Source organism: Taudactylus pleione, unplaced genomic scaffold, assembly GCF_031769625.1.
Source record: "Taudactylus pleione unplaced genomic scaffold, aTauple2 ptg001086l, whole genome shotgun sequence".
Taxonomy (NCBI): Eukaryota; Metazoa; Chordata; class Amphibia; order Anura; family Myobatrachidae; genus Taudactylus; species Taudactylus pleione.
In genome coordinates, this window is record NW_028285487.1 from 2,251,903 (window position 1) to 2,275,574 (window position 23,672).

General features: G+C 48.3%; 1 protein-coding gene across 7 annotated transcripts in view; it reads left to right on the plus strand.

Moving 5' to 3' along the window:
• Nucleotides 1–23,672, plus strand: part of SYNJ1 (synaptojanin 1) — a 106,014-nt gene that overhangs the window by 67,590 nt on the left and 14,752 nt on the right. For 5 of the 7 annotated variants that reach the window (XM_088461687.1, XM_088461690.1, XM_088461689.1 and 2 more), the window contains 9 exons: nt 319–397; nt 1,537–1,699; nt 9,178–9,393; nt 10,515–10,655; nt 18,184–18,222; nt 19,009–19,056; nt 20,095–20,159; nt 22,674–22,788; nt 23,353–23,579. In XM_088461687.1, the coding sequence (XP_088317813.1) occupies nt 319–397; nt 1,537–1,699; nt 9,178–9,393; nt 10,515–10,655; nt 18,184–18,222; nt 19,009–19,056; nt 20,095–20,159; nt 22,674–22,788; nt 23,353–23,579 (1,093 nt within the window). The remainder of the gene's footprint in view (nt 1–318; nt 398–1,536; nt 1,700–9,177; nt 9,394–10,514; nt 10,656–18,183; nt 18,223–19,008; nt 19,057–20,094; nt 20,160–22,673; nt 22,789–23,352; nt 23,580–23,672) is intronic. The other 2 variants (XM_088461691.1, XM_088461692.1) reach the window with 2 other exon arrangements.

A 23,672-nucleotide genomic window follows, 5' to 3' on the forward strand; every position in this document is an offset into this window, starting at 1 on the left:
ATCACTGATGGACGATAGAAGAAACTGAAAGCCGATTGGTGAAGGAGTGTAGAGGGGGAGGAGACTGCTACAAACAAGTTGTTAGCTGGAAGAATGTGTTATCTCCAGTCACAGTGCCCTTTATACCCAAGGACAAGCAGTGTCCTAGATAGCATGATGGAGAAAACCATTACAGGCTTAATGGTAATCCATTTCTTGGTGGAGCTGTCATGTAAGGTCTCCCTTACATAGGACTAGGACGTGTAAAGCACCTGCGCAGCGGTGATAATCCCATGAACTGGTAGCTGTATGGTGATGATGTCTCTATTACTTGTACAGGTTTGTTGATGCTAAAATGTGGGTGACGTTTCTGGAAGGAAGTTCTGCTCTCGCTGCTTTACACCTGGATGGTGCTGAGGTAACACTAACCTGGGGCATATCCCAGAGTCTGATATCTATCTACTGGTGCAAGTGTTTAATGGTTACTACACACAGCCTTATAGATGGCCTAAATGACCTTTCTATGTGTGTCTATCTCAATATGAATAAGACCACTAAAATGATGTGTTATGACATTCAGAATGTCGACATGGACGTTATGGCCATAATGTCGGCATAGCATTTTTCAAGCGTCCGAGCCCTAAACCTAACCTAAGCAGCCTAACCTTAAACCCGTTATGTTCGACATTGTGACTTGTTGACATGTACACCGTCAGCATTTTAATTATATCAACATTCTGTTGTCTGCATTCTGAATGTCAACCTATTGACTACATAATACCAGAAACAGAATGAAGTGACTTCTTTAGAATGTAACTATAGTGTGTTCATTAGTATTGGTGTGCACCACTGGTGCTCCCAGTTATACTAAATTAATAGATAGAGATAAGTGGACCATACGTCATTTCTTGGGAGGACACTGGGCAGGAACTTGGCTCACACAGGCGTAAAGGTCTCTGTATTTATTAACAGGGAGACGACATTATAAGGTTTCACTGATATCCGCTTCATCGCTGATGGCATGGAGTTTAGTAAATGTGTTATCCCGGGGAGTGGTGACGGCTGTACTCTGCAGCCTTTCTTTCTGTCATCTGTTACCACATTAGCAATGCTCAGTTATCGGGGTGTGTGACTGAGCACATCCCCGATACCTACAGTACCCCAATACCTACAGTACGCCATTGTTACTGCAATTTGTATCACCATCCTTCATGTCTCTTATTTGTGCCCATAAATTCCATGTTGTGGTCACGCTAATTTCCGATATTCATCATACCAGTGAACCTGAAGGTGTTTTGCGTCTCACCGACTTGTCTGTAATATATCATGAATGACATTAGTATAGAAAAAAAAATAAATCTCCCATTTTTGTCTCCATGAAGTGATTTATATTCTGAAACTGCAGCAGGGAGATTATTATACCGTGAATTCTGAATGCAATTTATCACAGTGAGGAATGGGAAATGAGCTCTTAGCAATTTTAATAAAATATGATAAAAGAAAATTAACATTTCTGCTTTGTTATAATTGCAACGTCCAGTTCTCTGTTAAACGCAGGTATTGGGGAAAACGATGAACATTCAGCTGAAGAACCCGGACTGGATCGCGCAGGTAGAGGAAGAGATGAACCTGGAGAGGATAAGCGTTGTGTTACCGTGTTCTACCAGCTCCACGCTGCTTGGTGAAGATGCCGACATCGCTGCGGATTACGACATGGAAGGTGCTTGGACAGCCATTAATACTGCCAGAAATATAACGTATTGTCTTGTAATGGTTTTTTTCTGGAGCTAGTCACAGCTATTCTAATTCATTAGCATCCTGCCGACTCCACAGGGAAGGGTTCCGCACTGCTGGTCTCCAGTCCCACCTGCGGGGAAATGGGTTTCAGCTACTACAATATGGCCTGCCCCCATCTCTCTGGCTCCGGTGGCGTTTAAGTGAACCCTGCACACAGCTACTGTGGCTGTTCTGCCTGCGCTGCCATCACTCGGTGGTGAGCAGGGAATGCAGCCCAATACTGCTGGACCCACACTTGTCCACCAGGCATGGGGGCCATCCAGCACCGCACTATGAATTTAACTTTAGTGCCGACACAATGCAGCCAGATGTGCCCCTATGCAACCGTATAGCAGGGTTTCATTTAAATCTATTTGTTAAACATTTGCTGAGCACAGAAGTACAAGGTGCACTGTGCCAATTGCTTAGGGTATACATTTATCCCTTGAGGCCACCATTTTGGCAGGACGTTACAGTAAATGATGTCCTACAGCACTAATGGGATGTGGGGGAGCGTACCTGCCGCCCTGCGGAATCAGTATAATTTACCACCGGCAGCGGCAGCCCGACACAGGTGGAAATCCCGAACGTCGGAAGGTAAGTATAAACTAACCTATTCTACCCCCTAACCCTCCCTTAGGGGTGCCTAACCCTAACCTCCCCCCCTCAAGTGCCTAACCATAATCCCCCCCCAAGTGCCTAACCCTAAACCTCACTTCCCTTAGCCTGACCCTAACCTCCCAGAGGGGTGCCTAACCCTAAGCCCCCCCGGGAGCCTTGAGATTTCAACGCCTGTCATTTAACCCTTGCCGGGATTAAGTCGTCGGGAAGCCGGCAGTCGGCTTAGCGTCCGCCGGCTTCCCGACTGTTTCCCCACCCTGCTTCATAGTGATTCTGAATTCAGCTACTTTAGTTACAGTTTCTATTGTATCTGAGTCCCAGAACACATGCATCATTAATAGTTGTCCAGCCACTCAGGTTTCAGTGATTTCATGCCGTAGGGCCTGATTAACTACAGAACGCAGCTGCGAATGCCATAGCGATTACGCACGCAGTTCAACTGCGATAGTATGCTAATCCACTTCGATCGCAATGCCGCCGCTGCACTACATAAGGACGCCCACTTTACACATCCGTAATGTTTAGCAAGACTACAAAACCATTAGTACAATGGAGTACCATGGCAGCCTCACACACACTTGCACAAGCTCTGACCTTACTCAGAAATTGCTAACTTCATCGCACGTTATCAGGCCTCAGGCTGCGTAAGGCATCGTAGTGGCTAATTTATGCACACCCCTGCAACTGCGTTCAAATGCACTGGCACGCCTGCGCTCTGCCCCCTTCACCACCCACAATTGGCACTTCCAGTCACTCACTCTGATGGGTCTGCGTAGTCACTGCGATCGCAGTCCCGATCGCAATGGCTAGTACGCGCAAGCGCACTGCGTTGCATGCGCAGTACGCATCAAGCGGCCGATTGCGTGCATATTAGCAACTGCATTCCTCGCTGAATCAGGCCCATAGTGAGATGTAAAATAGCTGTGAAACATCATCCAATAGTATCATTGCAATAAACGATGTTAGAACAAATGTTAAATAAAGTTCGGGAAGGATGTGTGCACTGTACACAAATGCAGATCATTCTATTACTTGGGTCCCCAGCTGGAGTCCTGGCGGTTTCTCCATCAGTGTACGCAGTGTGGTTCCCATAGCTTGTGTATCAGAAATGACCTCTTCTAGGACCCCAAGACATTGGCATATTGAGACCTGAGGGCCCATAATGCCTGCACAACCCTGTTTTGGGGGGATGGGGGGGTTTAAAAGAAAAATAAGCTTTTTACTCTCCTTAAAATCGATTCCTTGGAGTCCCCTATATAACTCCTCCCCTTCCACCGTAAGCTCAGTCTAATGTTGAACAAAGCCAGAGAAAGACTCATGGAAGAAGTGAGAAACCATAGACTATGAAACCAAACAAGATAGGGACCTTGGCCTCCCCCAGATGGACTCCAAGAAAGAGATATTACGGTGAGTAAAAATCGTATTTCCTTTTTTATCCATCTGGGAGATGCCTTACATCTTGGATACACCAAAGCAAGCCAATTAAGGGATGGGAGCATCAGAACCAACCGCGTTATGAATCCTGGCATCCCTTTCGCGCCAAATGTATCGAAGCGGAAAAATTAGTGAAAGTGTGTACGGATCACCAGGTAGCTGCTTTTCAGAGCTGCTCCACCGAGGCCCCATGCCGTACAGCCCAAGAAGCCCCGGCAGCACAAGTCGAGTGGGCCCGAATTGTGGCTGGAACTGTCACATTCGAGGACAAATATGCCTGCCTAATGGCAGAAGAGACCCATCTAGCGATGGATCCTTTCGAGGAAGGCCAACTTCTTTGTGGTGCTTCAATCCACACCAACAGGGAATCCATACGCCTCAAAGACGCAGTACGGTCCAAGTAAATGCGTAATGCACGTAGCACATCCAACAGTGCTAAGGAAGAATCTTCATTAGACACTGAATCCTGGTGAAAGGCTGGAAGGACAATATCCTGGTTAATGTGGAAAGCTGATACCACCTTCGGAAGAAAGGAAGGTTTAGTGTGTAACACTACCCTATCATCGTGAAAAACGAGAAGCGGAGATTTACAGGAAAGACCTGCTAACTCTGATACCCTTCTGGCCGAAGTAATGGCCAAAAGGAACACAACCTTCAAAGTAAGATATCGCAGTTGTACAGTTTCCAAAGGCTCAACAGTGCCTTTTGAAGTGCCTCCCAAACTAAATTCAAGTACCAAGGAGGAACCGGTGGGACATAAGGAGGCTGTGGGCCTGATTCAGACCCGGTCGTTCACACGCAGCCCGTCTGTTTGCATTCTGCGTATGCATTGTAGTGCGCGTCCACGAACTGGTCGCTGCGATCGGGAATCGACTGCAGCGAGCACGCAGAGGCTTCATACAGTGATTGACAGGAAATGACTGTTTGAGGGTGATGACGGGGGTTGGGCAGAGAAATGCAGGCGTGCCTGGGCGTCCAGACACCGTTTCAGGGTAGTGCATAATTGGGCCCCAGCGATGGCATACGCATCCTAAAGTCTAGTTACACACACACAAACATTAGCAATGTCTGCGGTAGGGTTAAGTTAAACAACCACAACTTGTGCGCGTGGATCCGATGGTTACCGATGTTACCGATGTTTTTGCTGTCTTGCGTGAACATAAGTGAAGGGCAGTAGGCGGCATTATGTAGTGTTGGGTGTCTACTTATTGTGCTGTGGTTACATTGCATATGCGGTCATTAGCATATTTTTGTATCGACGGGCTGCGTGCGAATGCAGCCTTGCGACCGGGTCTTAATCAGGCCCTGTATGCGAAGAACACCCTGCAACAATGTTTGAAATTCAGGAATGGAGGGCAATTTTCTCTGAAACAGGATCGATAGGGCCGAAATTTGTCCCTTAAGAGAGGAAAATCTAAGGCCCTCATTCAGAGCCGCTCGTTAGCGGCAGTACGCTCGTTCCGAGCGATGTTTGCACATCTGCGCATGCGTACGGTTTTTAGTACGCATGCGCGAACCAGTCAGTGCGGCCAAAAATCGTTTGTACGCTATATAGCGAGTGCCTGCTATTTTGAGTGACAGAATGAGGCGTATGTGGGTGGTAACAGGGGAAGGTGCTTGAAAATGGGGAGTGGAGATCCGAACGCAGGCGTGCTTAAAGGTCAAAACGGGCGTATTATGGGTGTGCATAATTAATACAGCAGCGTCATTGACCACGTCACTGGGTTATTTTATAGCCAGAACTGCTCGCAAATTTGTGGTAGCAAACACCAACCACAAGAATAGCGAGCAGTTCATACGCTGGTCGATGTACTCGATTAATCTAATAAATAGCGGACATGACGTATGGTGCGAGCGGCCAGGGGGCGTTTTTAACAAATAAACGAGCGTATGTTTTGCTCGCTCGTTCAGACTTAGAGGTGTGAACAGACTGCAATTTGCGAACGGATCAATTGAATAGCCACCCCTTGTTTTTGAACGAACGACTGCAAATAGCGAACGGCTCTGAATGAGGGCCTAAGACCCTTAACCAACACCTCTTGCAGAATAGACGAGAGACGAGATACTCTGAACCTTTCAGGTTTGAACTTATGTTGTTCACACCAAGAAATATATATCTTCCATATCCGATGATGAATCTGGGAAGTAACTGGTTTGCAAGCCTGTATCATGGTTTTTACCACAGATTCTGAAAACCCTTTTGCCCCCCAAAATATTGGATTCAAGAACCATACCGTCAAAGCCAAACAAGGCAAATTAGGGAGGACAGCATGGACCTTTTTAGATACCTGAGGATCCCGGGACCGAGATCCGTACCTTGGAAGCTTCTTGTTGAGACGAGAAGCCATTAGATCTGTGTTTGGAGATCCCCATCTGGCAACTATTTCTGCAAACACCTCCTGGTGTAATTCCCATTCCCTTGTATGCGCACTGTGGCGACTTAAGAAGTCCACCTCCCAGTTGTCCACTCCCGGAATGTAAATTGCTGAAATAGCTGGAACTCAATTTTCTGCCCAATGAAGGATGTGAGAAACCTCCCTCATTGCTTGCCAGCTGCGTGTGCCACCCTGCTTGTTTATGTAAGCAACTGCCGTGGCACTGTCTGATTGGATTCGCACTGGTAAATTCCTTAGCTGGCATTGAGCCTGAATTAGTGCTTATCGAGTTGCCCTTAATTTCAGTATATTGATGGAAAGCAAGGCTTCCTAGACAGACCAAAGACCCTTTAAGTGTCTGTCTAGAACCACCGCCCCCCAGCCTGTTAGGATGGCATCTGTGGTGACAATGGTCCAATTTATTACAGACCATTGACAACCCCTGTTCAGATTTGCATTCTGTAACCACCATTGGAGAGACTGCCGGGTCTGCAGAGATAATTTGAACATCTGCCTGTTTAATCGAGGGTCTGGCTTCACCCATCCATGAAGCAATTGGTTTTGTAGTGGACAGGTTTAAGAATAATTACTCCAGAGTCGGAAAGTGCAAAAATTGCCTGTATGAGAGCCGCCTTTCTGCAACCAAGTTTCCCGGAATTTGAGTAAGCGGCCTCCCACCAGAGGACAGGTCCCAGTCCCGTGACAGTCATGTGGATTGACCTGCTGGCTTAGCAGCAGGGCGACTGGTGCCGGGAACACCTTGTCCCCTAAAGGTCCCTCATCGGGGACCCCTAGGCACACCTTGGAAAGCCTGAAAGCTTCCTCTGTCTTGAATCCGAAAGGAACGAAACCTAGGAGATTTTGGTTTAGGTGTAGTTACAGGAAGGTAAGGACTTTTTCCTCCTGTAACCTGAGAAATAATTTTAGTTAACTCTTGACCAAACCACGAACTTCCTTCAAAAGGCAATGCCTCTAAAGCATGCTTGGATTCTATGTCTGCCTTCCATGTTTTAAGCCATAGCGAACGCCTGGCGGAAACAACCAAGGCTGAAATATGAGACTATACCTGAATAGTATCTATTAAAGCATCACCTATATAGGTTAGAGTTTCCGATATCTGATCAGCTAAGGAGTTGGCTTCAGATTGAAAACCAGTAGTCATCTGGTTCAGCCAGGGATTGATAGCCTCTATCACCCAAGCGCTGGCCAGAATTGGCCACAGTGATACTCCTAACTTAATTGAATAAAGATTTAAGTACAGCCTCATTCTTTCTATCCATGGGATCTTTAGGAGTTACAGAATGAGTTGTGGCAATAACCGTATTCCTGACCAACCTAGCAATAGGAGCATCCTCCATGGGTGGAATTTCCCAAAGCTTGGTATCCTCTTCCGAAAAAGAGTAAAGACACTTCAAATTTTTTCAAAATATGAAATTTAGAATCTGGTTTTAACCGGGCTTCTTTTAATATTTCTTCAAAATGTGAAAATTCGGGCAAAACAGATACATGTTTCTTCTTACGTTTAAAGAAGAAACAGAACTAGTCTCTGGAATAACTGCTTCCTGCAACTGCAGAGTTTCCCTGACTGCATCTATCAACACAGAAACTCCTGAATCCGAATGGGAGTCACCCTCCCAGTCATAATCCAATTCCCCTTCTTCCTGGGAAAAAGTAGCTGCAGTCTCTTCTCCAGGAAAATCTACTGAGGAATGGCCTGAACGTCTTTTAACGGCTGTGGTACCTGCAGACGGTATTTTATTTAGGGACGTTGCCATCTGAGCGAGACATCGTCCCGTATTCGGGGCTCATCTGGGCTCTACTGAGGGATCAGACAAAGGGGGAGCTTGAGCACAGGGTATCATATAATTTTCCTGAAAATTCCGTAATTCACCCATGGCGTCAGCCATAGATCTAGCCCAATCAGGCACCACCGGTTGTTCAGTCGAACTTCCTGATAATGAAACCACCTTGTGAACAACCAGCACAGAGCAACCCTGGGTCCGTAGTTTTTGGCAATTTTTTCCTCACATTTTATACAAGTTTAAACAGTGACTGATCCCTGTTTTTCGGAACCCTTGTCTGGCTTATCCATACTGAAAAGGAAAGACAAGTCTAATCAAAATGGATAGCTACCTAAATTCCTTTGGAAAAAGTGTAGCACTGATTGAATATAAAAAAAGAGAGGCTAATTAAAACTCTATTCACCCATCTGTTAAATGCAAAAAACCCTGGGCTCTTCTAAAACCAAATTCTTTTCACAAAAAATAAAGGTAAATAAATCTCCAATTCCCCTATATGTTACTGCCTAAATGTCTGAGGAAACAGTGCAGTAAAAGGTGTGTGTGTGTGTGTGTGTGTGTGTGTGTGTGTGTGTGTGTGTGTGTGTGTGTGTGTGTGTGTGTGTGTGTGTGTGTGTGTGTGTGTGTGTGTGTGTGTGTGTGTGTGTGTGTGTGTGTGTGTGTGTGTGTGTGTGTGTGTGTACGTACACACACCAGTGTGCCGGGAAGCAGTACATAATGGCAATAAGATTTTTACACTTTCTCTAGCAAGTCTTACCTTCTTTTTGCCAGCGGCTCCCTCAGATGTATGTCTAGAGAGAGACCCAGGGACTCTGTAGTTTGGTGACTCCCTCAGGGGCCGTATTTAGAGTGGGATACAGGGTTCACATACTAATCGCAGACGAATAAATGCTATTTGCACCCTAACGTCGTAAGCTAATTAAGTAAAAATGTATATTTATATGCTTGTAATGTTGGTCGTTTGACAATCTAAATAGTAATCAGGCCATAGGCGCCCATGGCTAGTCTTGCTTTCTAGATAACACGTTTTAATGTATTTTTGTTTCTGTTTGGGAGAGTTTCTATACAGTTGATAATGTGGTGCTAATTGTTTGGTTTTAAATGAAGGGCCACGAAGACCTTTATATTATGTTGTTTTGTTAGACTCCGTGTTGTCCATTTTCTGTGGAGACTGTAGCTGTTCCTCCTTCCAGGTGACGTGGATGATTACTGTGCGGAAGTAGAGGAGATTCTCCCTCAGCACTTGCAGCCATTTTCATGCCCCACTATGGGATCATCCCCTAGTTCTTCTCCTCGCTCAAGTCCCTGCCCGTCGCCCACCATGCCAGAGGGTCCTCCTCCTGCTCTGCCTGTACGGCCAAGCCGCGCCCCCGCAAAGACGCCGGGACCCCCTGTGTCTACCTCCCAAGGTATTGTACATTGTTTTATGCAGTATATAGGAGATTGTCTTTCTATGGTGGCTTCTGCATGATAAGGCAGACTTTGATTACCCAGTGGTAAAGCTAGTGACATTATCAGGGTAAGACAGACTGTTACCTATGTAATACTCTATGCTGTCATGGGTGTGACCAGCAGAATGTGATTTCCTATTACTGTAAAGGGAGGAGAATGTGATTTCCAAGTAATGTAAAGGTTGGATAAACATAAAATGGAATTGCCTTTATGTGAGAGCTATTAGCAGTGGCTACATATGTTCATGCCGTTTCGAATGCAGGCAATAAGACTCTGGGCTAGATTTACTAAAGCTTACAAACAGGAAAAATGGAGGTGTTGACCCTAGCAGCCAAACAGAGTTCAATTATAAACCTAAAATGTGATCTGATTGGTTGCTAGGGGCAACACCTCCATTTTTCTGTTTTGGAAGCTTTAGTAAATGCATACCTCCCAACTTTTCAACCCGGGGAGGAGGAACACTTGCGCGCACCAGAGGAATATGTCCGGAAATAGGAGGTGTGGCCTAGCGGGAAATGTTGACCTTGCGAGCCACGCCCCCTTTTTCTTCTTGCTGATGGCTTGCCCAGTGCTCTGGGAGTCGCTGGACAAGCCCCCAGCCTCTTCTAGAGCATTAGCCTTTCTAGCCTATAGGCTACACTTTGCAAAATTTCCGCCGCACATTCAAGTGGTATTTTCACATACTGCAATGCGATTGTGGGAGCTAATATCCCAACCAGATCACACTGCGAATGTGATTGATTCTGTCCTTTGGGCTTCTATAACCCTATCCTACTGGAGGGAGTGGAAAGGAGACTTGTTTAAGATTTTACTATGAACCAGTAACTCATACATATGTCAGGCAGAGCTTCAGTTGATGACACTAGTTTTCCAGCATAGTGATAGTCAGAAATGGGTAAAGCCTACAAGGTGTCTTCACTGTGTGTAGGTGATGAGAATCCAAACCCCAGGGCCCTTGTTGTTGTCTCTGAAGTGAACCCCTAATACTGCTCCCAGGGAAGGGACTTGGATGTTCTGCATGTTAGAGGAGAGGGCGCTCACATATAATGTACAAACGCAATGTCTGTGTTGTCATTAGGTTCTCCAGTGGACTTCCAGCCAATAGTACAAGAGAAGGAGGCTGTACCTCTGGGGCTAGAACCTAAACGGCCACCTCCTCCCCGACCTGGAGTTCCACCGGCGCGTCCAGCCCCGCCACAGCGCCCCCCTCCTCCGTCAGGTGAGCTGCAGCTAACCTAAGTAGTGAATGGTACAACCTGCACATTGACCTCTCATGATTTATCAATAAATGGCAAATGATTCATTTTAGAGACCGGTAACATTGCTGTAGAGTGTTTTGTTTTTAGTGAAATGAAGAAGCCAGTCCCTCACCCGGAATGATAACTGTATAGTATTCCCACTATAATTTCACAGGGGATTTGCAGCAGGGCTGATAATCACAGAAGGAGTAGAGGAAACGCATAGGGGAATGTTTCCCAACTCCAGCCCTCAGGGACCCCTGACGGTGCCTGTTTTGCATATCGTCTCAGCATCACACTTTAAATAATTAGCTTCACATGTGGGATGTTTTAAACCGTGTCAGCCAGTGATGACCACACTAGTGCACTTACTAGGAGATCTGTAATACATGCCCTGTTAAGGGTCTCTGAGGACTAGAGTTAGGAAACACTGTAGGAATTAAAAAAAATAGAGAGCAATTGAGTAACTTGTGGATTCGCGAATTCAATACAACAATACATAAAATTGTAAAATAGGGCAGATGGGACACAAGAATGTGAAAGCAGAATATAGAAAGAATATGGCAATGTCATGTCAACAACCGAGGAAGGACGACCTTGGTGTTAGTCGTTAAGGAGGCAGGAGCTCTCTCGAACAATGATGATAGACATTGAAATTGGAGGGAGAAAGATTGATGGCTTAATATGTGAGGACATTACAGAAAGGATGATAGATCCATGGAATAGTCTTTTACTGTACAAGAAAACAGAGGACAAACATCATGCTATTGTAAATACCAATTATCTCATTTTACTATTTATATACGTTACCCTCTGCCATCTAGTACTTCTGTTGCTTCCCTCTTTACGATTCTTTTGGATTATACACTGTATATGTATTTTAAGTAACTATCAAAATAAATCTAATATGTAATGTATCATATTGCTTATTTTTATGTACAGTAACTATATGGTTTTTAACCAGGATTGTTTTTAAAGCGGCGATATTATCACACGCGTTTTACAAGATCCATATTCTTATCTCTACTGTTTGGTTCAAACTAGACAGGTGAACAATAACCAGTAACAAAAATAACAAGTAATAAGTAGCACTAAGGGTATTTGTATTTAATCTCTTTAAATATTGCACACACAAATTATTATATATAACATTATATAGTATATTTAGTACTTCATTTGAAAGTTCGGCGTTACTGGCTCAGTATAAGATAGAACACAGGGACTGTGTGGCTCAGAGTATTGATGATCGGAGAGCTGGTGGCGCTGATCTGTGTGTGTGATGTAAATGATATGTAGCACAGACTGCGGTATATCCAGCAATGTCACTTTCTACTTCAGGGTCCATAGGGGGTCCACAGGGTTGACCTTGGGGTTATAGCTGGAACAGGATCCATGGGCACCACACAGTTAAGCTTTTAGCTCCCAGGATGCACTTGGGTCCTCCTCTATACCCCGCCCCCGAGCCACAGGCACCCCAGTGTAAGCTGGTGCCCGGCCGGAGTCGGTCACCGCGCAGGGGGGCTGCAGGAGCAGCCCCCAAAAGCTTTTATTTTAAGTTAAATTTTATTTATTTTTAATCTATTTTTACTACAGACGGCAGCGAAGGGCTGTCTGTACAGACGCCCACGCTGCCGCTCTGATCCCCGACTGGCGCCGCGACGCCAGTACTGATCTGGGGATCGCGGCGGGAGGGCAGAGTCCGTACTAGCCGGACTCTGTCTACCTCCCAGGACTGCTGCCGGAGTCGCCGGGGATTCAGGTAAGCCGCGCGTCGCTGGCTAGCGGCGGCGCGCGGAATGCCTTAAATGCAGTCCTTTAGCCTCCGGTCCGGGGGACAGACCGGAGGCTGCTGGCAGTGGCGGCGGGCCCCCCCCATAACCCGTGGGACCACTAGACCACCAGGGATAACCGGCAAGCGGGAAGCCAGCATCCCTGGGGTTAATGGCCAGCCAGGGGAGGAAGCCTTCCCTGTCAGCGGCTCCTCCCCTCAGCTCAGCGCGCCTTTCAGCACGCAGTCTGGCGTCGCTGAGCTGCAGATTCCTCGGCCACTCCTCCTCTGAGGTCTCCAGCGGCCATTTTCCCAGTGGCAGCGCAGATCTCAGGGAGCACGCGGACCGGTCCCCCTGTGTACCTCTCCCCTGATTAAGGACAGCGTACACAGCACTATAGCCCTCCCAGACACTGAATCTGGGCAGGTTGATTGTAGTGTAAAGGTGCAGTGAGTATATCTTCCTGCATGGTATGTGACTTTTTGCTAGTGCTGCCTGTCTGTGCTTATTTTCCGCTTACTGTCAGCTTATACCTATCCCTTTACTTCTCCTACAAGCCCTGCAGGTGTGTGGGGGAGGGGCGTTTCTACTGACCTCACTTATATAGATCACGTATTTGTGAGGTCCGTCACATACAGTTGTGTGCTACTCAGTGCCATATTGTGGGCTGTTGTTCAGCACACCGGTGAGTGCGTTTTACTTCTACCCTGGTGCCAGATATATAATATATTCTGTCATGTCAGACGAGGAGGTTGAGCGCTCAGTGGCTCCGGTGTTGGCCTCCTGCGGACGCTGTTCTGCAGGAGTAGATAGGGAGGATTTGTCACAGGATGGCCTGTGTAGTCGATGCCAGGTGGCTCCTGGCCCATCCAGACCTTCTCTGGCGCAGGAACCACCGTGGGCGATGTTTTCTCAAGTGCTGGTGTCTATTGCGGACCGTCTGTCGGTCCCGACTGCTCTCCCTACTAGGGCGGTGCCCCAGCCGACCATCCCCCATTCCCCGGGTGTCCCGCAGTTATTGCGGAGTCCTCCTGGGTCTCAATCAGTTGGTCCCTTTGGGGGGTTGCCTATGTATATACAGGCTTCCCCTGTGCCGCAGCAGCCTGTGGTACCTTTTCAGGCCCCTATGGCGACGCCTCCACCATGGGTGGATGTGCTCTCCAACTCCGTGCAAAATTTGGCGGCCGCTTCCTCGGCTTTTCAGTCAATGTTGCAGACTGACATGCCTTCTAGGATTTCTAAACGCCCACTCATGGCACGGGCTGCTCAGGTATCGGACTCAGAGGGTTCCTCAGATGATGGGGAGGTCCCTGATGACACTGACTCGGACGCCTCGGTCCAGGAAATGGATACCAAGTCGTCCATTAATGTGCGAGCACTAGTTAGGGCGGTGCGAGCTATTCTTCTTATAGAGGATGAGGCACCGGTTCCTAGGTCGAAGTTTCCTAGTTTCAAAAAAACTAAGGTGGCTTCTGCGGTGTTTCCCCTGTCTGATCAGTTGACGGATCATATGGCGGTAGCTTGGCAGGCGCCCAGTAAGAGATTCCTTCCTCAGAAGCGGTTGGCTTCTAATTACCCCTTCCCTGAGGCACATTGTAAAAAATGGGAAACTCCACCGGCGGTGGATTCCCATGTCACCCGTTTAACTCGGGGCGCCACCTTACCATTACCGTCGATATCCTCGCTGAAGGATCCCACGGACAGGAAAGTTGAGACTTGCTTAAAGTCTATTTACTCCCTCTCCGGGGCGGTGGCCCGACCGTCCATGGCCATTTCCTGGGTGGCCAAGGCCATTGAGGGGTGGGCCAATGCATTGGAAGATACCTTCCCGGACGACGCTCCGGATGTCCAGCGGGCGTTGTTGGGACAAATGAGGGACGCCGCTTCTTACATTGGAGAAGCTTCTTTAGATGCTAGTCTGCTGACCTCGCGGGTATCGGCTGCAGCGGTGTCTGCCCGCCGATCCTTATGGTTGCGGTCCTGGAGAGCGGACTCTGATTCAAAGAAAGGTCTGGAGGCCTTACCTTTCAATGGGGAATTACTATTTGGTCCGGACTTGGACAAAATAGTGGACACCCTGGCTAAATCCAAGTCGGCCTTCCTCCCTTCGGCGGCACTGCCTGCTAAGGTTCGGAGTTCGGCTTTTCGTTCCTTTCGGGTTCAGGGTAAGGCGAAAGGTCAGTCCTTCCCGAGACAGTCTGCGAGTAAGACGGCCTCTAAACCCAAGAAGCAAGCCTGGAGTGCTCGGCGCCCTTCTTCCAAGCAGGAAGATAAACCTGCGGCCTGATGGGACGGGCCTCCCTCTGGGGGACCTCAGAGTGGGAGGCCGACTTCTTCTATTTGCCCAGTGCTGGCACAATACCACCACGGATGCCTGGGTTCGAGAAGTGGTCTCCCAGGGGTACGCCCTGTCTTTTCGGCACAGACCACCCCACCAGTTTTTCTGCACAAGTCCTTCTCAGGACAAGACCAAGGCGTTACAGGTTCAGGAGGCTATAGAGTCCTTGCTGAAAGCAGGGGTCATTGTTCCCGTTCCTCTATCACAACGAGGGACGGGGTATTATTCGTCTCTGTTTCTGGTGCAGAAACCCAATGGTTCTCATCGCCCTATCCTCAACTTGAAGTCTCTGAACAAATTCCTCAGAGTTCCCAAGTTCAGGATGGAAACGTTACGTTCCATCATTCTGGCGATGGAACCGGGGGATTACATGGTGTCCCTGGACATCCAGGACGCCTACCTCCATGTTCCGATAGCATCTTCACACCAGCGGTATCTGAGGTTCGCTATCCTTCAACACCACTATCAGTTCCGGGCGCTACCCTTTGGTCTCTCCACGGCACCGAGGGTGTTCACGAAGATTATGGCGGTCATGGCCGCACATCTTCGGAACCAGAATGTACGGCTGCTGCCGTACCTGGACGACCTCCTGTTGCTGGCGAGCTCCCCGGAGGTACTGCTTCAACATCTCCACCTGACGATCGCTTGCCTGCAAGCACACGGGTGGTTGATAAATTGGAAAAAGTCCTCCCTGATTCCATCACAGCGGATGGTTCATTTGGGAGCCCTGCTGGATTCGCCTTAGCAAAGGATCTTCCTGACTCCGGAGAAGGTCGCCTCACTACAGCTGCGGATACGCAGTTGCCTGAGCCGTTGCCGCCTGTCGGTCCATTCGGCTATGAGAGTTCTGGGGTCCATGGTGTCGACATTCGACATGGTGGAATTTGCCCAGTTCCATTCCCGGCCCCTGCAGGGGCTGATTCTATCAGAATGGAACGGGTTACCTCACCGGATCCGCTCTCAGGTGCTGGTGTTGTCTCCGGACGTTCGGCTATCTTTGGCTTGGTGGCTTCAGACAGCTCATCTGGTCGAGGGGCGCCCATTTTGGGTCCCGGACTGGGTCCTGCTCACGACGGATGCCAGTCTCCGGGGTTGGGGGGCAGTGACCGGCTCTTTGTCGCTTCAGGGTCGTTGGTCAGCGGAAGAAGCACTTCTCCCCATCAACATCCTGGAACTGCGGGCAGTATACAAGGCCCTGCAGTCGTCCGGCCCCGCTCTTCACGGAAGGGCGGTACAGGTGCAGTCCGACAACGCCACCACGGTGGCGTATATCAATCACCAAGGCGGAACTCGCAGTCAGGCAGCGATGTCGGAGGTGTCTCGTATCCTGTCTTGGGCGGAGGGTCACATTCCAGTGATCTCGGCGGTCTTCATCCCCGGAGTCCTCAATTGGGAGGCGGACTTCCTCAGCCGTCACGACGTGCATCCCGGGGAATGGTCGCTTCACCCAGAGGTGTTTCAGCTACTCGTGGACAGGTGGGGACTGCCGGAGCTGGACTTGATGGCCTCCCGTCACAATCACAAGTTGCCCGTTTACGGGTCAAGGACAAGAGACGCAGGTGCAAGTCTGGTGGACGCGCTGTCGCTGACATGGACGTTTCACCTGGCGTATCTGTTTCCTCCGATATCCCTGCTTCCTCGGGTTCTGCGGAAATTCAAGCAGGACGGCGGCATGCTCGTGCTGGTAGCTCCGGCCTGGCCCAGACGTCCTTGGTACTCCGATCTGAGGAGCCTCTCCATCGACGTTCCGTACCTTCTTCCTCAACGTCGGGACCTGTTGTCTCAGGGGCCCTGCCTTTACCCGGATCTGGGTCGGCTGTCTTTGACGGCGTGGCTCTTGAGACAGCCGTCTTGAGGTCTCGGGGCTTCTCCAGTTCGGTTATTGGTACGATGCTCAGGGCACGCAAGCCTGCTTCAGCACGGATTTATCACAGAGTGTGGCACACTTACTTTCAGTGGTGTGAGTCCAGACTTTATGATCCTCAGGTGTTCCGAGTTTCTAGGATCTTGGAATTTCTTCAGTCAGGATTGGATCTCGGCTTACGCCTTGCATCTCTGAAGGTTCATGTGTCCGCCTTGTCCGTGTGGTTTCAACGGCGGATTGCAATACTACCAGACGTTCACACCTTTTTCCAAGGTGTTATCAGGATCCAGCCTCCCTTTGTGCCTCCGGTGGCTCCTTGGGACTTGGCGGTGGTGCTACGGGTCCTGCAGGGTCCTCCGTTTGAGCCTCTTGAGGCGGTGGAGCTCAAGTGGCTGACATTTAAGACGGTTTTTCTCCTGGCAATTGCTTCGGCCAGGAGGGTGTCTGAATTGGGGGCGCTTTCCTGTCGCCCTCCTTTCCTAATTTTTCACCAGGACAGAGCGGTGCTCCGCACTCGTCCTGAGTTTTTGCCCAAAGTGGTCTCGAAGTTCCATATTAATCAGGAACTTGTTGTGCCAGCTTTTCAGTCCCCTGATCTTTCAGCTGGTGAGACTTCCTTAGATGTGGTCCGGGCGCTTAGAATTTATGTAGACCGGACGGCTTCGGTTAGGAAGTCTGATTCCTTGTTTATCCTCTTTGGTTTTCACAAGAGGGGTTGGCCTGCCAACAAACAAACGTTAGCCCGTTGGCTTCGTTCCGTTATTTGTGAGGCTTATGCACAGGAGGGCTTACCTGTGCCAGCCTCTGTTAAGGCTCATTCCACTCGTTCTGTGGGTCCCTCTTGGGCTGCTAGACGTGGCGCTTCTGCTGTTCAGCTGTGTAGGGCGGCCACTTGGTCTTCAATTCAGACGTTTTTGAGGTTCTATGCGTTTGACACCTTTGCCTCTCAGGATGCATCCTTTGGGCGCCGGGTACTCCTTTCAGCACAGGAGCGTCCCCGCCCTTAGTTGTACTGCTTTGGGACATCCCCAAGGTCAACCCTGTGGACCCCCTATGGACCCTGAAGTAGAAAACAAGAGATATGGTAAGAACTTACCTTTGTTATCTCTGTTTCTACGAAGTCCATAGGGTCCACAGGGCGCCCGCCCTGACGCACCTGGCTTCAAATGGGCTGTGTGGCTGGTCACCGGTTTTCCGTCTCCTATTGCTGTGAGTATGGTTTCTTGTGTGTTCCAGTCTTCCTTCTCTCTGTTCCATATTCTCCTCCGGCCTAGGCTGCTTACCAACTGGGGTGCCTGTGGCTCGGGGGCGGGGTATAGAGGAGGACCCAAGTGCATCCTGGGAGCTAAAAGCTTAACTGTGTGGTGCCCATGGATCCTGTTCCAGCTATAACCCCAAGGTCAACCCTGTGGACCCTATGGACTTCGTAGAAACAGAGATAACAAAGGTAAGTTCTTACCATATCTCTTGTTTTATGTCTCAGTCACGCTGACTCTTTCATGTACTCTCTTCCTGCTGCTATTCTTTGACACGATAAGGTGCTAGAAGCCCAGCACCATCTAGGAAAGAGATTGGAGGTAATGGCAATGTCTCTGCTTTATATGGTGTCTCTGCAGCCTGCATTATATTTCCTGTCCACTACCTGTATAATTCATGTGGTCTGTAATATTATGTTGTGTTATGTTTCGTATCTGTGCCACTAGACAAGTGTCTTTTAGCTCATACCGCCCCTCACTGGCAGGCTGTGCCTACACTCCCGCCCCTCACTGGCAGGCTGTGCCTACACTCCCGCCCCTCACTGGCAGGCTGTGCCTACACTCCCGCCCCTCACTGGCAGGCTGTGCCTACACTCCCGCCCCTCACTGGCAGGCTGTGCCTACACTCCCGCCCCTCACTGGCAGGCTGTGCCTACACTCCCGCCCCTCACTGGCAGGCTGTGCCTACACTCCCGCCCCTCACTGGCAGGCTGTGCCTACACTCCCGCCCCTCACTGGCAGGCTGTGCCTACACTCCCGCCCCTCACTGGCAGGCTGTGCCTACACTCCCGCCCCTCACTGGCAGGCTGTGCCTACACTCCCGCCCCTCACTGGCAGGCTGTGCCTACACTCCCGCCCCTCACTGGCAGGCTGTGCCTACACTCCCGCCCCTCACTGGCAGGCTGTGCCTACACTCCCGCCCTCACTGGCAGGCTGTGCCTACACTCGCACGCATGGATACCATTGTAACACAGATGAAATTCATTAAATGGAAATCGAATGCAGATATGTGATCAGTGATGTCTTTCCCTCTGTCCTGTCAGCCATTTTGTGCCCGTGGTCGTTACTGTCCTTGGTATCTTTAGTGTCTTTTCTCTCTCTAATAAGGTGCGGGTGCTCCTCCAAGCCCAGGGGTAACTCGCAGAGATGCGGAAGGTAAATGGATTGCCACTCTTTTGGAGTTTCTAATTGCATGCATATACTAAGCATGTATTGGGGCCACTAACACCGTTACACTTCTCTTATATTATCCAGAAACTCTGCATCATAATAGCTGGTGGTTGAGATTAATTTAGGTTTTTGCTGCTTTCAGTCTTTCAATTTTTTCTCTTTGTCTGAGATTGCCGGTAAGAGTCCATTTATATTGTCATATAATAATAAAAATTATATGATCACATCGTCCGCTGCACCTGCAAAACATTTAAGTTTGCCATGCAGCTGAAGGAATGGATCATGAGCAGCCATTTTAGTTTTTCAGCCAGTGCTGTGGTACAAAGCGCTGAGCTCTGGGAAACCCAACTGCATGGTGCAGCCTACAGTGGTCCTTAGAGGAGAGAGAAAGGAGATCCATAACATGTAACTAATGATGACGTTTGTGGGTGGAATGGCATTCCACATGCAGACATATCTCCTGCATACACGGGTGGATTCTCACATTATCATAGACTGTCACGGTTGTAGGGAAAAACTGCCCATGTCTTATTAGTAAAGATAGCACGTTGTCTATTTGCCTGGTAAAGTAAATACATTGTTATTACTAATATCTTTTATTTACATTGTTCCACAAAATTCTGCTGCACTGCACAGTGGGGAAATAGGCGTCAATAGGAAAATTACAGGACATTCACAAAGCATAAATTGTGACTATAGCAAGAGAACAAATCTAAAACTGGACATTAGACATTGTATAGTCGGTATACAAGCAAGTGACATACAGAACATGCTAGAGGCATGACACTAGGACCACAGATGGGCAAGCTGGGAGAAGAGGGAGAGTCCTGTTCCAGAGGAATAACAATCTAACAGAGGAGTGAGGATAAGAGAAGGGGGAACGTAGACTGCTGATTGCTAATAAATGATGTATGTGCAATGTCCTGCCTGCTAGTTGAAAGACGAATGAGATCATAGTACTGAGTAAGTGTACAATGATGCATTGGGTAACCTTTTTTGCTTTTTCACTTTTTTTTATTTCAGTTCGAGGACAACCTCCTCCCCAGTTTGTAGCTCCTGCTGCTGCAACTTGTTCTTCTGTGAGACCAGTGAGTATCCGCTAGGTGTTTCCTCTATCCAAGAAGTACCGTACCTCCAAATGAAACTAGATTTAGCCTTTTAATATATAATATATATACACTGAAGTGCCAAAAGTCATGGGATAGATGTCTAATATCGTGTAGGACCCCCTCTAGCCCGGTGAAGTGCAGCAACTCGACGTGGCATCGATTCCACAATGGCTGGAAGACCTCTGGAGAGATGCTGACCCATGCCACCTTGTGGTTTCCCACATTTCCCTGATATTTGTATGTGCAGAATCTTGAGTGCGAATGGGCCTCTCCAACACATCCCATAAATGCTCGATTTAGTTCAGGTCAGGCAAATGTGGTGGTCACACCATTCGTGGGAACTCTCCAGAATGCTCCTCAAACCAATTCTGGACAACTTGGGATTGATAACACGGTGTATTAACATGAAGTCCAGGAAGAGCTGCAAATGGTCATCAAGCAATGCAACGTAGCAGTTACCCGGTCAATAACGTATACAGGCGGACCAGCAGCCCCAAACCATGCCACCTGAACACATCCAACACCATTAAGAAATCGTCACCAGCCTGCACGGTGGCTTGTTGACACCCGGGGTCCATAGAATCGTGGAGTCTGCCACACCCTTCGCGCTACCATCACCCAGAAACAACTGGAGCTGTGACTCCACGGTCTAAGCCAAATGTTTCCTGTCCGCCAGGATCCAATTATCACGTGCCCATGTGAGGCACTGTGTCCTAGTATAGATGGGAGTAATAAATCATACATAAACGGGTTTCAGAGATCACTTGAATATATGCAGGCTTGAGAGCAAGTCTGATCAGACATCATAGGGAATTCCATAAATGGGCTGGTGTTAGATGCCTTACAGAATCCTCCCTTTGAACTGTGGAATGAAAGTTTCTCCATTGGAAGGCAGTTTCCTTTAGTTCCATTTCTTCTGCTGGGAAAGTTTCATAGCGATCTGTCTTGCTAGTTTCCCTTTCTCATTTTCCATGTGGATTGGGCTGTTTTTAGGACCAAGCTTTCTCTTCAGCCAAAAGTGGTCTCCATCTAATGGGCTAAGATGACTCTCTTAGCCCATTAGATGTGGTTGGTTGGTCTTAGAGAATTTCTGTTTAGTGGGCAAGTGCGGTCTGCAAGGTAGAGGACATCTTGGTCCCCCATAATACTCAGAAAAGGGTATTGGCCAGCCTCGGGTTGGGGATGGGATGCTGGCTGTCAAAAGGCCGACAGTGGCATCCCGATTCTGAGCATCCTGACAGGGGACACTTAAGTGCCCTAACCTTCCCTCCGTCACCCCCTAACTCTCCCTTTTAGTACCTAAACCTAAAATATCCCCCCTGTGACTAACCCTAACCTCCCCCAGTGGTGCCTAACCCCCCCATGTCCGTAACCTAACCCTAACCTCCCCCCTCCCGCAGCCTAACGCTAAACCCCCAGTGGTGCCTAAACCTAGCCCCCCCTCGGCTAAGGGCGCCCGCTGTACTTACCATCGAGTTGCCGGCTGTCCTGATCCCCCCTCATGTCAGGATTCTGGCGCTAGTGTCCTGTTCGGGATTCCACTGCCCGGATTTTGTCACCCGGCAACCCCATGGTCGCCAATTTAACAACAGTTCCCGAGCCTACTAGCTGTCCATTGCTCAGTGGATTACATCCACCAATCTCTAAGCTCATAGTGGGGCTCTTGTAATTCTCAGGGCACATTGCGCCTCCGCTGAGCGTCACCTGGTGGTCTGTTTAGAATTTATAATTCACCAGATTGTACAGGTTTCATGTGTTCGCAGCCAGCAATGATCATTTTGGAAGGCAGGTGTTACGCCCCCCCCCAATGTGTTTGTGTTCCCAGTGTCTCCTAGTAGGCGATTAAAGAATGAGTGGGGTTTTTATATATATATATATATATATATATATATATACTTACGTCAATCTTTTTCTTTGGACACTGGGTGTTGGATATTGGGGGAGATGTATCAAACAGACAGCTATAAAGTGGAGAAAGATAATGTGGAGAAATTGCCCATAGCATCCATTCAGCTTCTAGCTGTCATTTTATAGACTGACTGATAGCTAGAGTAGGAGATTATTGGTTGCTATGGTAGATTCTTCACTTTCTTTCTCTCTAAAGTTTGATACGTCTCCCCTATAATCACAGTCATCTGTGGAGGCAAGAATTAAAAATAAAAAAAATAAAAAAATCACACAGAGAAACAAGCGGTGATTCTGAGCTAATGACTAATGCAGCGTAACCATCACTAATGCAGCATAACCCGGTAACAGGGTTCCTCATCTACAATCATTATTTAGGTAATACCTCTGTCAGGGGAAATGTTATAAATCTGTCTTTCCTGCAAGCTCCTGTACTCCTCACATACAGCATAGTGGCTTTTAGAATTACAGGGTAGTCTTTTTTTCATTCGTTGTTTAATGCATGACTGTCTCAAATGATTGTGGCGAGGCTCTTAATTAGGAAATCCTGCATGAATAGAATTGAAATTACTTTCATTGTAATTTTAGACCATTCCTCCCCGCGCTGGTGTCATTAGTGTCCTCCAAAGCCATACCCGACCAACGCAGCCCCGGCCAACCGTTGAGGCACCGGTGAGAGCAGCTGCAGCTGAGCCTCCCAAAGGTACGTTACGCATTCTTCCATTGTAAGGTCAGCAGCAGCTGTGATCTAGATTTCATATGTGCTGAAGTGCTAATTATGTCCTTCTTAATACAAGCTTTTACTCAAGCTGCATACACACGTAACGATTTTAGTAACCAACGATTTTCGTTCAGATTTTCCCTGGAAAAATTGAACGAAAATCGTTTAGTAAAATCGTTGGTTACTAAATTAATGAACGATTTTGTCAATGAATTTCAAGAACGATTTTTTTAAACATCCATACAGTGAATGGGCATCGTTCATCGTTCATTCTGTACAACATGAATGATTTTCTGAACGAAAGTAGTTCTGTTGGACAGTCAGCATGGACGATGAACTACAAATAGGAGTGCGCTTGGACGATTATCGTTCATCGTTCACCCCCCCAAAAAATGAACGATTTTTCAAACTATTTAACGATAACGACATCATTATAGTTAAATCGTTCAAAAAATCGTTACGTGTACGCACCTTACGTGATTGATTTTTTGGCAACAACGACACCTCCAAGATGTTCTAATTTTATTCTACTTAAATGTTTTTCAGTGTTTCCGTCTCTTCCCGAACCCATGAAACCCCAGCTTGCAGCTCCCATCCAGCCCAGCACTACCTCCCAGCCCCCCTGCCAAAAACTGCCAGAGCCTCTATTGCCTACAGCACTGCATCCCACCTCCCAAACATCCCCTCTGCAAAGCCTAGACCCGCCTCCCCAGCCACCACCTCGCAGCCGCTCCTCCCAGAACCTGCCTACAGAGCAAGCTGCTTACCAGCAGGTAGGTCTCCGTGCCATGTAGCTGATTACCTGGTTAGGGTAGGTGACTAGACAGTTAAACGCTTCTTCAGAATGACCAGAGCCAGCCAGGTGC